Source organism: Kogia breviceps, chromosome 4 (genome assembly GCF_026419965.1).
Source record: "Kogia breviceps isolate mKogBre1 chromosome 4, mKogBre1 haplotype 1, whole genome shotgun sequence".
NCBI classification, from domain to species: domain Eukaryota; kingdom Metazoa; phylum Chordata; class Mammalia; order Artiodactyla; family Physeteridae; genus Kogia; species Kogia breviceps.
In genome coordinates, this window is record NC_081313.1 from 172,093,202 (window position 1) to 172,110,202 (window position 17,001).

General features: G+C 41.2%; 1 protein-coding gene and 1 pseudogene across 3 annotated transcripts in view; one reads left to right on the forward strand and one right to left on the reverse strand.

Annotated features, from left to right (window-relative positions):
• Window positions 1-17,001, reverse strand: part of ZNF14 (zinc finger protein 14) — a 299,800-nt gene that overhangs the window by 52,421 nt on the left and 230,378 nt on the right. The window contains exon 1 of one of the 3 annotated variants that reach the window (XM_067032592.1): window positions 3,031-3,150. The exons of the other annotated variants lie outside the window; for them this stretch is intronic. Within the exon in view, the coding sequence (XP_066888693.1) occupies window positions 3,031-3,033 (3 nt within the window). The 5' untranslated portion in view covers window positions 3,034-3,150. Of the gene's footprint in view, window positions 1-3,030; window positions 3,151-17,001 lie in introns of those variants that run through there. 3 annotated transcript variants of the gene reach the window in all.
• On the forward strand, window positions 13,499-14,641 carry LOC131756041 (heterogeneous nuclear ribonucleoproteins A2/B1 pseudogene; annotated as a pseudogene).

Here is a 17,001-nt window from a genome sequence, read left to right on the forward strand (position 1 = left end):
TGTTGAAAATAATAGCAGCAGCAACATACTCAGTAATTATTGCTTTTGGATGAGTGAAATGAATGACAGAAATGTTACAAGGGGCAAGGGAGAGAATTTGCACATCCAGTGAAATGCTATGGTATTATTTCAGAGAGGAGTTGGGTTAGTTGTAAATGTATACTACAAACTCAAGGGCAATGACTAAAAACGTAAAAAAAAAAAAGTTATAATGATATGCTAACAGAAGAGAAAAAATGGAATCAAGTAAAATGTCCCCTAAAAGGTAGAGAAAACAGAAGAAAAGTGGAAGATGAAAAAGAAACAAAGAACAAGGGCAACAAATAAAAAATGGTAAAAGTATGGTAGATATTAATCCAGTTATATCAATAATCACTTTAAACATCAGTGGTCTAAATACAATAAGTGAAACCAAAAAAAACCCTGTCACAGTGGATTAAAAAAAAACACAAAACTGGGCTTCCCTGGTGGCACAGTGGTTAAGAATCCACCTGCCAGGGCTTTCCTGGTGGCGTAGTGGTTGAGAATCCACCTGCCGATGCAGGGGACACGGGTTCGTGTCCCGGTCCGGGAAGATCCCACATGCCACGGAACGGCTGGGCCCGTGAGCCATGGCCGCTGAGCCCGTGCTCCGCAACGGGAGAGGCCACAACAGTGAGAGGCCCGTGTACCGCCAAAAAAAAAAAAAAAGAATCCACCTGCCAATGCAGGGGACATGGGTTCAAATCCCACATGACGTGGAGCAACTAAGCCCGTGCACCACAACTTCTGAGCCTGCGCTCTAGAGCCCACGAGCCACAGCTACTGAAGTCCACGTGCCCTAGAGCCCGTTCTCCGCAATAAGAGAAACCACCGCAATTAGAAGCTCACACACCGCAACCAAGAGTAGCCCCCACTTGCCGCAACTAGAGAAAGCCCACGTGCAGCAACGAAGACCCAACGCAGCCAAAAATTAATTAATTTTTAAAAAAAGAATACCAAGGGGGTCAGCATGGATGAGTGGCTGGAAGGCTGGTACCAGGAAGTCATGAGGATTCACACCAACCAGGGCTTGGAAATCCAAAAAAGGGCTGCAGACCCTACTAATTGCTCGCTGAATCCATCAGGAGCCTTGCGCACCAGCTGCTTGGGATACTGTGCCTGCAGACACTTCCAACTGGCCCATGGGCACACCCAGTGCTCCATATACGTCAACCCACACCCTATGTCTGGCTCCCCACATGACCCCCAGATGATGAGCGCAAGACTGCAGAGTAAGCACACACATGTAGCTCATAAGCACACACATGACTAGGTGGGATTGAGAAGACATACAAACGTGAGCATTTCAGGGGAAGCAAACACAGCACCCAGCCTGGATGTGAGGGATCAAGGAAAGGCATAGAATCTTATCTGTCCAAAAGAGGGAACAAGAGGCATGAGGTGGGCATCCACAGGAAAAGCCTGAGAGAAGCTCAGAATATCCATCTGGGTTGAATGGTAAAGGTGTTTCTCTCCTAAAGCCAGCCAGTAAAAACTGGAGGAGGTGACTGTTTCTTCAAATGCAAAGACAGCAACACAACAGTTCATGAAAAATGAAGAAGGAAAAAAAACGAAGATTGTAAGGCATTCTGCTAGCTCAACAAGAAAAGCCACAAGTATCTATTAATTCCAGAAAATAATGATACTGGTTATTATTTCCATGGCAAGAAACTGTTTCGTAAACAATCATACTTGAGCACTTCTGCTCTGCAAGCCTAAGCCCTGGAATTATTGATACATTCGAAAGCACCCAAAAGTAAGCAATAGACTTCAGAAACACCCGCTAAGGGCAGGAAAAAAGGGAAACAAATTTTAACACAGGCCATGTACTAATGTTACATTTTACTTTTCTGAAATTCACCTCTTTCTTTAGATTACAGTTACTGTAAAACGGTGACTAAAATGTGAATAAAACTTTTTCGGGTGACAAACCCATGGAGGAGGAGGAACATTTCTCAAGGGGTAGCTACATTCAAGGGCTTTCCATAGGACACAGGATGTCTGTGCCCAGGAAAGACTCTGCGGGGAGACACCCAAGGGTTTCATACAGCCTAGATACAGGTGGTTATTCTCTGCTTTCCTCTCATGGTAAAGTATCCACAAACCAAAAACTACACCTTTAAACATGAGCCATTCATTGGCTGTGGGAAAATGACAAAATTCTGCATCCCCCTCTGCCAAAGAGTAGCTAGCTGTGGGACCTTGTGTAAGGATTTAACTTCTTGGATCCTTCAATGTTTGCTTCTAAAGAAGTGAGCTTAATATTTATTAGGTGTTAGGATTTAATGAGATCTGGGTAAGGTGTTTGCACAGTCCCTGATATATGGTGAGCATTAAATAATTTTTATTTCCATTAATAATACTATTGATTTTATTATTAAATAAATGAACGCATACATTTTCCTCCCTGGAAAAAAAAAATACCGCGTCTGTTTTACATGCACCACGGAGGACAAGTAGTTGATAATGATGCTGTGAATTAGAGACGCAGTTGGCTTTGGGAAGACGGGGAGGGACCTGGAATTTATGGATTTAATGCCAGCCCTAGGAAGAGCTAGGCTGGGGAGACAGGTTCGTGGATTTGAGACTCTGCTTCCCCAAACATTTGGAAAACTCAGGAGAAAACGGGTCCTCTTGGAGAGAAAGGTGGCACTGGGGTCCCCACAGACTAAAGCTCCACCCGCACTTAAAGACAAGACACAGAGTCTGAAGACTCTACCCGAGGTCAATGCACAATCTGAGGAGAGACGGGTTGCGGGCGCAGAGCTTCCCAGAGAGGCTCCGGGGCCAGAGTCACCACGCACAGTGATGGGACAGAACGCCCGAAGTCTCGGCTGCTGGCCCAGCCCCCACGCTGAGAGCTGGAGGGGGCTTAGGTCTGAGCTGAGCCCCGGGCGGACTTGGGTCTGCAGACTCCGGAGTTGACCGCAGCAGGGTCTGGGTCCCACAGTGGCAGGTTCCGACTCAACCCCTCCTCCCTGTCCTGGGACACCTGGCCCCTCAACTCACCATTTCCTGGCTTCTGGGATCCCCATGCGATCCTCCCTTCCACTCCTGCCGCCTCTGCAGTTCACAGCATCATATACGCTGCAGAGAGACACCTGGGACCCGGGAGAGCCGATGAAACGCGACGCTGAGCACCTACAGGAGCCTCTAAGTGGTCGGCTAAGTGTTGCCCCACCCACTTTCCCGTGCTGCGCCCCTGATTGGACAATTCATGAGACCCCACCCCCTTTCCCTGAGTGACAACAGGGCAGAAGGTCACGTGGTTGAACATAATGAGTTTCAGCCAGTGGGCTGGAACTTGCCCCCTCCAGGGAAGTTTGCTTTTAAACAACTTTTTCATAGGTTTTCCTAACCAATATTATGCATAATCACACAGTGAAAGCCACAGGGCTTATGGGAAAAATGGGATTGGGTGGGGTTCAACACTCAAAACTTGTCACTGACATTAAAAAAAGAAGGAATCTAATAAAACAGCATTTTACATATATTGAATGGTTAAGAAATACAAAAGCAGTACAAGAAACAGAGCACTTTACTTTGAAAGAGGCCTGTCCTTTGCTTGTAGACGTGATCCTCAGAAGGACTGACACTTGTGAGTTATAATGAAGAGGTGGAAGGAGAGTTACCTAAAATCAGACAGAAAGTCAGAACCCATATGGATATGGGGATCCCTCATAACACCTGAGAGGCACTGAATGAGCTGGCAGTGTCTTGAGCTGTGCGCATGTGTTTTGTGTATTTCTGAGCAGCAAGGTTCACCTGGGTGCAGTTTTCTGCAGTTAACTCCTGTTTCTCTTGTGTGCCTTGCAGATGAAATTGCACATAAGCAAACATGAAATTAACATTATGTTCAAATTGTTTCCAAATTTATCAATACCCAGAAAAATATGTTTTCAAAACAAGCATGGCAGAACTGACTGCATGTTGATGTAGATATAATTTTTTCTGAACCATTTGAAAGTTGAAAATATCATGACACTTCACCATTAAATATTTCAGCATGAATCACCCAGAATCAGGACATTGTCCTATGTAACCATAATACCAATACCACACTTCAAAAGTTGAGACTATTTTGGTATCATCTAATATTCAGTCCATATCAAACCAAGCAGAAGCTGTAGGGACTTTACAGGGGACAGACCCCTGTATCCCCCACCTGATGTTTATATTGTAGAAAATCTTTAGCCTCCTAGGCCTTCCCGGAGTTCCAAAGAGCAAATTTAATAAGAGAAGGGGGAGAATGCTGAAACAAAGGAAGAGGGTCAAGCAAGACAAAATAATAATAGTTTAGCCAGAAAACAAAGTCAAGGACCTGAGTTCCTCCTCAAGGGTATATATAATAATCTGAGCTGTATCTTTGAGTTGTTTTTCTGATAATAAAACTCCCACCAGGTGGCATCAGTTAACTGTATGCTGACCACAAACACATGGACCCCAGAGTGGCTGGAACCAGGAAGTTGATGCTGTTCACTCCTGAAATACCACCCTGTTACCTCACCATCCACCAATCAGAGAATTGTGCAGCGTGACCCTCGTCCTCACTTTGTCTATAAAACACTTCCCTTAAAGCCACTGGGGAGTCCAATTTGTTGATAAGTCCTACAAAGTTAGCCTAGGTAGCCAACTAACACAATCGGCTATATAGTACTGTACTGTAATAGATTTTAATACCTTTCACACAAGTAATACATAAAAAACATCTTTTTGCCTCCACTCCCACAATTATTTCCACTTTTTCCCCCCATTGTTATCCCTTGGCGCTTCTTCACTGTACCAGCCACATCACCGCTGCTTTTACACTTGCTTCCAGACACCCTGCGCTTGAAATAAAGATGCTGTGCTACTGTACTCTATACGGTACTGTACAGTAAACTACACAAAAGCACAACCACTTGTAGAGGATGCACACACGTAACAATGTACGCCGGACACGTGAACTAACTTACATGATTGGACATGCGAATCCATGTTCGCATCTTTGAAAGTTCTCAACATCAAGGCTCGTGTGTAGGGGACTTAACGTATTCCAACCGTCTTCAAATATTTCCTTTTTGTAGGTGGCTTTTTTCAAACTAGGATTCAATCCACCTTCCTATACCAATTAGGTTATTGACTTTTTAGTGTCTTTTGATTTAGTCCTACTCAGAACCTCACCTCCCCCGCCCGCTGTTTTTCATTATGACATTGATTGATTCTTAATGACGCCAGAACAGAATCTGGCTTTGTTTGCTTGCTTTAAATATACTCTTGAATAAAACTATACTTGAAAGGAATTATTCATAAAGTAAGTCTTATTAAATGAGAAAATTGGGTAAATTGGAAAAAAATGTCAGTGGGCAAATTGCTCCTCAGGCAAGTTCTCAAATGAGGCATTGAAGGATAAACGTGCCCGGGAGTGTCCTCAAAGGTGCCCTGGTAGGAGGAAGAAATGGGCTCAAGCCAAGACTAGTTGTTCTTCCTACCTATTTCTCACATGTTCCCATGCCAATCCAACCCAGCATAAGGGTTTTGAAAGATTTCAGGGTTGAGCGAGAAAAAAGATATGACCACACACAAGGTGGCAGTAGCACACCCAAGCTTTACTAGGCAACACTTGGACGAGTATGCATGCAGGGGAGGTACCTGGGAGCATGACATTTTGAAGAGGTTATGGCACGGAAATCACTACTCATACTCAGAAGGGTAGAAGGGCAAAGGAACTCTCACTAGAGAGAGGGGAGGTGGTCAGTGAGGAAACTTACATGTCTAGTCGATATCACTCAGCAGCCTCGTGGGATCTCTGGTTTAGACCGCTCTAAAGGACAGCAGGGATTAATGCATTTTACAGCCACAGGGTTTATCTTTTTTATGGTATCACATGTTGTGTGCAGTTTCACAGGGTATGCAAAGCTGGCAGAGTCTAAACGAAATGGCAACTTTATCAAACAGTAAGCCTCTATATTAACAAGGGATTGATTCTAGAGCCTCTGTATTCTTATTCAATATTTTGGTTTTTTCCTCTGATAATGAACTCTGGAGATTATTTTGGTATATTACTATTTTCCATATTCTCTCTCATGTTCCCCCACCCAAAATGTCTTAGTTCTCCTTGAAAAATTGCCTTCCTTGTGAAGGCAAGGAAGGGTTCCCTTTTCTCCACACCCTCTCCAGCATTTGTTTGGAGCTTTCTTTTTAAAATTAAAATGTGAAATTTGAATAAAATGGAGGACAAAGACCACAATCCATGGTGAATGTCTCAGCTCATTTGGATATTCTATCCCTTTTGTCTCCCTGGAGAAATGTGTCTCAAATTTAGAGTGCATCACAATCATCTAGAGGGTTTTTAAATCTCAGATTTCTAGATGTCAATCCAAGTAGATCTGGGGCGAGAATGGAGAATTTTCATTTCTAAGAGGTTCCCAGGTGATGTTGATGCTGCTGGTACACATTGATGCTGCTGGCATCACACATTGAGAAAGGGATTCTGGGACATTACAAAGCTGACATGAGACAAAGACAGAAAGCTGAAGGTCATTGTCCAGCACCAAATCCAGACCAATTTACAGAATAAATTATTCAAACACTAAAACTTTACTTTCTGATATATTTAAAATCCATCCACTAACTATACTTATGCAAGATGTCATCTTTTGAGTGACCTCCTCTAATAAATTAGCAATGACAGGTTAAGATTCCTAATCCTTTCTCCACTAATTCAGTTATGAGATTCTAGTCACAATGATCCATTTAAAACATAAATCAGATCAGTTCACCATAACGTTTCACATATATCTGAAACTTTTTGTAAGCATTGGCTCATAGGCTTATTAGATGGAGAAGTCCCAGAAACTACCATCTCCAAACTGGAGAACCAGAAAAGCGAGTAGTATATTTGATTCCAAGTCTGAATGCCTGAGAACCAGGGGTTCTGAAGTCCAAAGGCAGGAAAAGATGGATGTCCCAGCTCAGGAAGAGAGAATGAATTCATCCTTCCTTCACTTTTTGTTTCATTTGGGCTCTGAGCAAATCGCATAACACCCAACCACATTGGTGAGAGTGGATCTCTTTACTCAGTCTGTGGAATCAAATGCTAATCTTTTCTAGAAACACCCTTAATTACACAACCAGAAACAATGCTTAACCAGCAATCTGGATATCCCACAGCTCAATCAAGTTGACACAAAAAATTAGCTGTCATCCATGGCTTTATCCAGCGAACACTAATAGAAAGAGAACAATGTGACCTATGTAATTTTAAAATTTGGAGAACACACATTAAGGAAAGTAAACCCACACAGGGGACCCTTGTTTCTATAACATCTATATTTAACCAAAGAAATCGAGTTATTGTCATTTCAAAATGGAGTCCAGAACAGAACAAGATATGTTATTGTTAGCAAACATAAGTTCATGTGCCTGAAGCACAGTCGGGTCAAAGAAACTGAAACGCCAGAGTTTGGAACAGAGAAAGTCTCACTGCAGGACCAAGCAAGGAAGAATGCATAGCTCATGTTCAAAAACCCTGAATTCCCACATGGTTTTCAGGGAGAAGTTTTTATAGGTAAAATTTGAATTTTATGTTATTTATTTTTTTATACAGCAGGTTCTTATTAGTTATCCATTTTATACATATTAGTGTATAGTGTATATATGTCAATTCCAATCTAGGGCTGCAGGGTTTGTGACTTTTTCTGGTTGGTTGGTGGTTAACAGTGCGCTGTTTTGGGAATCTTGTGCTCAGGCTGAAGTTACCATTCTCCACCGGGGTGGGGTCTTTAGTTCCTGCAGAAGAACTCAACGATATTGTTATATATATTCCTTCAGGAGGCACCTGGACCCCGCCCCAAGGCTGCACTACTGTTTCTTGAATGCTCTTCCTTTCATTCCCTCCCTTCTCTCATAAGCTACTTTTTGAATGTGCCCTTTGGAACTCAGGGAAGTTCAAGGAGACTGAATGAAACCTATTTCCTACAAACAAGAAACAGGGGACACAGAAAGAATTTGTACCAGGGAGGGCCTCATAAGGCCCAGCTTCATTTCATTATATCCTTTTCTTCTTTCTGAGCCTTGAAATATGATGCCTTATGATTTATAGCACATGTCAATACAAAAGTTAAATTTGATTCATTATACTTGATCTGTATCAAGATTTCACAAGATTTGTAGTTGTAAGAGAATATTCACACAGAGTATTTATCCTTTCTTACACAGTGCCTATTCTAGTTTGCCCCATTTTTCTAGTGTTTTTTCAGAATATTGTTTCATTTTACAGTATTTGTATTGAATATTTACATAATTTAGCTTGATGTACTTTACCAAGGTATGTAATGCGAATCTCTTCTCCCACACAAGTTTTCCATTCCCTCTGTCCTTCTGAGGAATTTTGATGAATACTGAATCCTAAAATATTTAATCTTATCCTAATTATAATTTCCCCTCTCTGTTTGAGTGTTATTGTATCAAAAGGAAAGAATTTTCTCCTCATTGTGAAACTGCTCCTTTTTTAAAAAATTAAAAATTTTGTATTGTGTTTGTCTTAGAACTGAAACTAAGAATTTAGGTAATTAAGAAGATAGTGATTCTAAACAGCTTAGCTGGATTACTAAACAGCAAGACAGAGCAAACAGCCTAACAGAAGCTGAGAGTGAAAAATAATAAACAACTCAACACAGAGTTAAAATGGAAGAGAGATATCATTAAAAGGGGAGCAGAGTAAAGGTGGGGAGGAATTGATATTGAAATGGAGCAGGACCTTATGGTCCTTCCCCCCACCACCATGTCCTCAGCCTGACTTTTGTCTGTGGAAAAAGGTTAGCCAAAGAATACGTTAATCAGAGAAGTGAGAAAATGCTGCAGAAACAAAGGGAAAAAGTCCAACAAGACTAAATAATAATAGTTGAGTCATTAAGCAAAGTCAAGGACCTTTAGTTCCTTCTCAAGGGCTATAGATAATATTCTGAGTCGTATCCTGTGAGCTGTCTTGTAGATACTGAAACCCCTACCAGGTGGAAGAAGTTAACTACACGATGACCAGACAGTAGCCAGGACACAAGCTGCCACAATTCTGAGAACCGGCCTCAAGGAAATGGGAACAAACCGACTCTGGAAATAAAGACCAACTGCACTTAAAACAATTAAGATGACCACTGCATGACCAGTTTCAAGATAACTGTCAGAGCTGACTGCTTTTCTGCATGTAGCCCCCTCCGTCTATAAAATCTCTTGCGCCTTGATTGTCGGGGGCAGGGGGTCAGCCTTTGGACAGGAGTCTGCCCTCCCCCCTCTCCCCAGTCGCTGACATCCAAAATAAAGCAAACTTTCCTTTCCACCAACCTTGCCTCTTTAATGGCTTTTGAGTGGCGAGCAGCTGGACCCCACTTTCGGTTACAATATCACAAGTGAAAATACACAAGCATTTTTCAAATTGATGAAAGTCATCCACCCACAGTTGGAGTAACTCAACATTCCCTAAGAAAAGCATATGCAGAGGAAACAGAGCTATTCTATGATCTAAAAGCCAAAGGTAACCTAATAGATTTGTAGAGAATACAGAAGACAAATGAGCAAGAAAAAGGTTAATTGGTGACATTGATATTGAAACCAAATAAGGTAGATACCAACAGAGCATCAATTTTTTTGTGATTTTTTTATTGGAGTATAGTTTACACTATAGTTTACACTATATAGTTTACACTATATATAAACTATATAGTAAACTATATAGTTTACACTATATAGTTTACACTATAGTTTAAACTTTACACTGCTGTGTCAGTTTCTGCTGTGCAACAGTGTGAATCAGCCCACAGGTATATATAGATATATAGATATATAGATATATAGATATATATACTATATCCCCTCTTTTTTGGATTTCCTTCCCATTTATGTCACCACAGAGCACTGAGTAGAGTTCCCTGTGCTATACAGTAGGTTCTCATTAGTTATCTATTTTATACATAGTAGTGTATATATGTCAATCCCAATCTCCCAATTCATCCCACCCCTCCCCTTTCCCCCTTGGTATCTATACCTTTTTTTTTTTTTTTTTCTTTTGGTATGCAGGCCTCTCACTGTTGTGGCCTCTCCCGTTCTGGAGCACAGGCTCAGCGGCCATGGCTCACGGGCCCAGCCGCTCTGCGGCATGTGGGATCTTCCCGGACCGGGACACGAACCCGTGTGCCCTGCATCAGCAGGCGGATTCTCAACCACTAGGCCACCAGGGAAGCCCCTATACCATTTTTAAAGTGCAAAAAGTATCATATCAAACCAGACTTCTATATCAAGCATCATATTGTCCCAAGTAAAGATGCCTTTAAATCTTAAAGTGAAACATTTCATTGTTAGCAGTCTTGAATTAGACAAAATACTACAGTGAGTTATTAAGTCCAAAGGAAAAAAATCCCAGATTGAAAACCAGGAATGAGGGAAGGAATGAAGAGGAAAGGAAGGGATAACTTCAAAATCAATATAAATAAAGTTTGCTTTATAAGGAACTAGATACATCTCATGGAGATTAAAATATATGTAGAATTAAAATGCATGACAGCAGTGTTAGAAAAGTCAGGAAAGTGTAATGGAATTGAAAGTGTTCTAAGGTTCTAGTCATTGGGAAAGGTGGTAAAAGTAATTATCTGTATTAGAATAAGTGAAGGATTTATAATTTAGTCACCAATGTAACTACACCCAGATCTGTATATGATTTGCATTAACAAGTTGACAGAGGGAACAATGGAATAATAAAAGTGAAGTAAAAAGAGTAAAGAGAATATTTAGGTCAAAGAATGAGGAAAAAGTAAGAGGGTTGTAATCATCTCAAATTCCCAGTAATTAAGTAAAATGTAAATGCACAAAACATTAATTTTGTTGTAATGGCTGTATGATATAGACAGTATAGACTTGTCAATAAGTATTTTTGACTTTTTTATTGATAAACATTTAAACGGTCTCTACTTTTTCATATTAAAACATGTTACCTGGAAAATTTTATATATAGAAACTTCCATTCCTATTTTTGTAGAATGTATTCCAGAGTGAGAAAAAAAGGAAATACTAAAATATTGACTAAAATGTTGACATAAACTCTAGGTAACACCCACATACACATATGTATTACATTTTTTTCATCTAGGACAGTATGCAAATGTGAGTAGCCCCATATTTTTGTCTTTGTGTAAAAGGATTTAAGAATCTCTCCAATCCCATTAATCTGAGACAGGGTTCCTCCTCTGGATTATCCACTGATTATCCACTGATTATCCAATGATTATCACCATTATCCAGTGATTGGATTATCCACTCTCTTAGTCTATAAAAGAAGAATCAGAGGCAGAAGTCACTGCTTTTGCCAGCAAGCTACAGGCTGTCTGCATCTCAGGAGTGGGTCCCAGGACAGCTCTTGAACTTGGGGAACCTGCATCAGCCTTTTTCACAAATCAGACTCTGGTGAGTGTGGCATCCTTATTGATGGCAAGAGTGTCCATTTGTATCCTTATTTCTTCAGTAAAATCTCTTTAAGTTAGCAGACTTGACTCTTAAAACAAGAAGTTATCTTATTGAAGTTATTTCTTTGTTGGTGTTGGTATTAAGAAATATTCAAAGTTTTGTGTATCTTGTACATGAAGCTTTCTTGGGATAATAATCCAGATTTTTGTTTTTAAACCAACATCACTGGGAAGGGAAGTAGTGTTTAGCCCTGTGCTGCTGAAATTGCTCTCCTCTCTGGAAAATTCTTTACCCAGAATGTGCTTGGTTCTTTTTTTTTTCTTTAATTTTTGTCCATGCCATGCCATGTGGCTTGTGGGATCTTAGTTCCCGGACCAGGGATTGAACCTGGGCCAGGGCAGTGAAAGCGTTGAGTCCTAACCACTGGACAGCCAGGGAACTCCCCTTTTTCTTTTATATTTTTAAAATTAAATTCTCTGCTCTAATGTCATTAGTCAGGCTTCCCCTAATCTCATCATCATCAGAAATTGTAGTTAATTCTCCCTCCCTCTCTCCTTCTTACTGCTCTTCCTCCAAGTCTCCTATTTCTGTGTTAACCTTACTGTTAATGAGAGCACTTATTCGTACCTAACAGCACTTATTCATACCAACACTAGAGTAGACACTCTTCAGTCATTTAACCCTTTTATCTCATCAGAATTAAAATAAACTGGGGCAGTGACTTTGTAAGTGCAATTCTGAATCCTGGGTTTTAGCCCACAATTTGGCATATATTAGGTGCTCTGTAAATAAGAGGATCAAGTAATTTTCCCTCCAGACTCAAACATCTTGAGTGTTTTAAGGGGTAGTGTTAATAATTATGACAGGGCTTCCCTGGTGGCGCAGTGGTTGAGAATCTGCCTGCCGATGCAGGGGACACAGGTTCGTGCCCCGGTCCAGGAAGATCCCACATGCCGTGGAGCGGCTGGGCCCGTGAGCCATGGCCACTGAGCCTGCACGTCCGGAGCCTGTGCTCCGCAACGGGAGACGCCACAACAGTGAGAGGCCCATGTACTGCAAAAAAAAATAATAATAATAATAATAATAATTATGACAGGACAGCAGGAATGAAATTTGATTTATTATTTCTCCCTTTAAAAATATGAGGACAGCAATGAAAGATTAAAAAGAAAGGGTGGGGACTTCCCTGGTAGTGCAGTAGTTAAGAATCTCCCTGCCAATGCAGGGGACACAGGTTCGATCCCTGGTCTGGGAAGATCCCACATGCTGCGGAGCAACAAAGCCCGTTGCACTGCAACGAAGAGTAGCTCCCGTTCTCAACTAGAGAAAGCCCACTTGCAGCATCAAAGACCCAATGCAGCCAGAAATTAATTTTAAAAATATATAAAGGAAAGTGTGCACTGATTAGCTTTACATTTTAAACAGACTTTTGTGACTAGAGTCTTAGAATGGATTACAAAGAGAAAAAGGATTTGAAATCTTAATGAGAATTGATTGCAGTATATCACAAAAGAGACTATCAGTGTATAATTGTAGTTGAGTGAATTTATTTCAAAAAATGTAGAAAAAAAGGTTTGTTTGGGGGTATGGATAAATTCTTTCAAAAATACATCTGAGCGTTTCCCTAAGGGCAAAGCAATAAGTGAATAATATGTCAGTGTTAAACATTAAAGTCCAGATCAGTCTTCTCTTCATTGGATATCAATTTAGTGAGAAAAACAATATAAAATGAAAGAGAGCAATATACATACAATTTAAAATTGGAAAAAAAATAGAAAATGTAATATTGATTTTGATTACTGGATCAGGAAAGGTCACTTGTGCAAATGGTGTTTTGCAGGAAAATTGAAAGGTGTTCCAAGAATTACTCAAGGGAGGGGCCAGGTCCTGCGTGGAGGTGCTCCTGGAAAGTGTTGCTGGAGCATCGGAGGTTCCTTCTCACCTCAGATCTAGGTCAGGTCAGGTTCTAGGTCCATGATCTTCCCCTGAGATCTCTCTTATCTCCCTCAGCTTCAAGAAAATGGCTGAAGCAATGGAGTCCGAGATGGAGGAAACTTTCAAAACTGTTACTTTCTGGAGGAAGAAGAAGGAACAAGAATTCCATAAACTATTCATTGGTGGCTTGAGCTCTGAAACCACAGAAGAAAGTCTGAGGAACTACTACCAGCAATGGGGAAAACTTACAGGCTGTATGGTCATAACGGATCCTGCCAGCAAAAGATCAAGAGGATTTGGTTTTGTCACGTTTTCATCCATGGCTGAGGTGGATGCCGCCATGGCTGCCAGACCTCATTCCATTGATGGGAAAACGGTTGCCCCCAAACGTGCTGTCCCAAGAGAGGATTCTGGACAGCGGGGTGCTTTCTTGACTGTGAAGAAGCTGTTTGTGGGTGGAATTGAAGGAGATACTGAGGAGCATCATCTTAGAGATTACTTTGAGAAATATGGAAAAATCAATGCCATTGAGATAATTACTGATAGGGAGTCTGGAAAGAAAAGAGGCTTTGGATTTGTCACTTTTGATGACCATGATCCGGTGGATAAGCTTGTGTTGCAGAAATACCATACCATCAATGGTCATCACGCAGAAGTAAGAAAGGCCTTGTCTCGGCCTAAAATGCAGGAAATCCACAGTTCTGGAGGTGGAAGAGGAGGCGACGCCGGTTTTGGAGACTCTCCTGGTGGTGGTGGAAATGATGGAGCAGAACCAGGACAAGGAAGGAAATTTGGAGGACGATCTGGTGGATTCAGGAGTGGTTGGTGGACTTGGTCGTGGCTCTAATAGGTGTGGAGGAGGACCTGGAGGTGGCAGTTTTGGAGGTGGCCCTGGTTATGGAGGAGGAGGAAGATATGGTAGTGGAGGACCTGGATCTGGCAACCAGGGTGGAGGTTCTGGGGGTGGGTATGGCATCTATGGAGGAGGAAAGCGTGCAAGTGAATATGACAATGATTTTTGGAAATCATAACCAGCAACCTTCTAACTAAGCTTAGCAAAGGGTGGAAACTTTGGCTGCAGGAACAAGGATTACACCGTGGAGGAAAGTATGGTCCAGGAGGCAGTGGAGGAAGTGGGCATTATGGAGGGACCATCCGATACTGAGCCACTATTTGCTGTGGGCAAGCGGGAAAGCCCAGAGGCAGCAGAACATCTTCAGGTCGTGGAAACTCTTACCTCAGTCATGCAGAAATATGCAGTGATATGGCAGAAGACATCGGAGCAGATGCGGAGAGCCATTTGTGAATGGATTGGATTATTTAAGAACATTACCTTACTATGGAGGAAAGATTGTGGAAAAAAAATGCTTTTGAGACAGTTTCTTAGCTTTCTCATTGTTTCTTTCTACTGGTATTTGTAAGAGTGTAGAAGCATACCTTCTTTGATAATGTTGACATTTGTGTCGGGTGACATATGAAACCATTTTCAAGAATTTTCTCACAAAGTTTTGAAAAGCTGTTATCCAGGACCATGGTGTAATGAGACATAATGTTACATGAATTCCTAAAAAACTGAAGTGTCTGTGTAGACTTAAGAAGCTTTTGTACATTTATGATCTAATAAAGACTTCTAAAGGAAAAACAACTGTTGCTTGTCCTCTTTCATTGATCATTTTTTGCATTTTTATTTTTTATCTTTTAAATAAATATTTCTTAGTTTTATGAGCTCACTGACATACAGCTCCATATAAGTTTAAATGTGCAGCATAATGATATGACTTTCATACATTGTGAACTGATTACCACAAAACTTTAACATTCATCTCATACTTTAAAAATTTTTCTCATGATGAGAATTCTTAATTTTCACTATGATACAGCAGTGTTAAGTATGGCCCTCATGTACATTACATCTTTTGTATTTATATTATAACTGGAAGTTTGTACCTTTTGACAACCTTCATCCTCTTTCTCCTCCCGCCAATTCTCCACCTCTGGTCATCACAAATTCATTTGTCTTGTTACCAATGTGTCCTAAAGCAGCAGTTCACCTGAGTCCACCAAGCTGTAGCCCTGGGGATGGCTGTGTTCTTTTCTACAGCCTTGAGCTGTGCTTAATGAGGGGAGGGCCTGAAATTTTCCTGGTGGGAGTTTGAAAGATAAACCTTGAGAAGGGGGGTTTTGAGAGGTCCAGAAGTAGATGTCACCAAACTGATGATGCCTGGGCACCGGCTTACCAATTAAAATCCTGAAATGTTTCCAATCAGGGCAGTAAACAGTCACTGAGCTGGGGTCACTGCAAGTACCCATGCCATGACCAGGAGCTAAAGGGTTTTTATCTGGCATTTTGAACTTCATCCCCTGGAAAGATAGATAACTTGACACTTCTGAGTTAAAAGCCTCTTTTCTGATGGCTGCAAGTGTCATGGAGACACACAGCAGGCTGGCCTCTGCCAGGGAGGCCTTTTCAGTACAGCCAGCAGCTGAGGATAAACCCTGGTTCCCAGCAGCCCAGGCCCTACCTGACGTGGCACAGATATCCAAGAGAGTGATTTGCTAAAGGGAAGTGGGTAAGGCTGCACCTTCACTCCGAAGAGAAAGAGAATGCCAGGCCCCAGGGCTTATCCAAGGCTAGGAGGAGGGAGTGGTGTAAGAAGAGTTTCTCCTGCAGGACTGTGAGGCCCCTGAGAGCAGAGGCAGCGTGGAGCACTATTGAATAAGTCTTGTGGGTACAACTATGGCAGAGCAGAGATAACTTATTGCACCTTTGGCCTTCCAATGGCCAAAGGGCACTCACAGTTAACACGAAGGGGCGGAAATTTGCAACAAGGGTCTACCTTACTAGTCAAATATATGTGTATAATAAATGTATGCTAACTTATTCAAAACAGAATAGAGAATAAATACTCATTACAATCAAACGCATGTGAATGTTTCGCTGTCCTTGCTTTCTCACGTAGCTATCATCTACCATCAATCAAACCATCTTATGTATTGATACATTTCTCTTTCCCTTTTTTCCAGCTTTATTGAGGTATGATTGAAAAATAGAAATTGTATATATTTAGGTTATACGGTGTGGTGTCTTTTTTTCCCTAAGGATGCACAATGTGATGATATATCAGTTTTTGTTACATGTATGTTGATTCTCTGTTGTAATCACTGTCTTCTTGGTGGGCTGACATTTTTATCATCAGGTAATGTCCCCTTTTGTACCTAGTAATTTTCTTTGATGTGAAACCTACTTTATTTCATTGGTACAGACCCTCTGGTTTTTATTACTGTTATTATTGCTTGCCTATTATAAGTTCCCTTCCTTTTCCTTTCTGCTTGCCTATGTGGACATATTTGAAGTGAGCTTATTGTAGGTGGCTTACAAATAGGTCGTCATCTTTTACCTACCTTACCAAATTCTGTATTTATATAACTGAGGAATTTCAGCTTCAAGTATGCTAAGCCTGACTCCTGCCCTAGTTCCCCTTTAACTCTTGCTTAGTTTACAAATGAAGAAGCTAATGACGCATACTGAAAGGGAAGTTAGTAGCTCTATTTGCTTTTACCTCTGTTCCTTACTTTTTAGAAACAACTAACCAGGGACTCGTGGCCTGATAT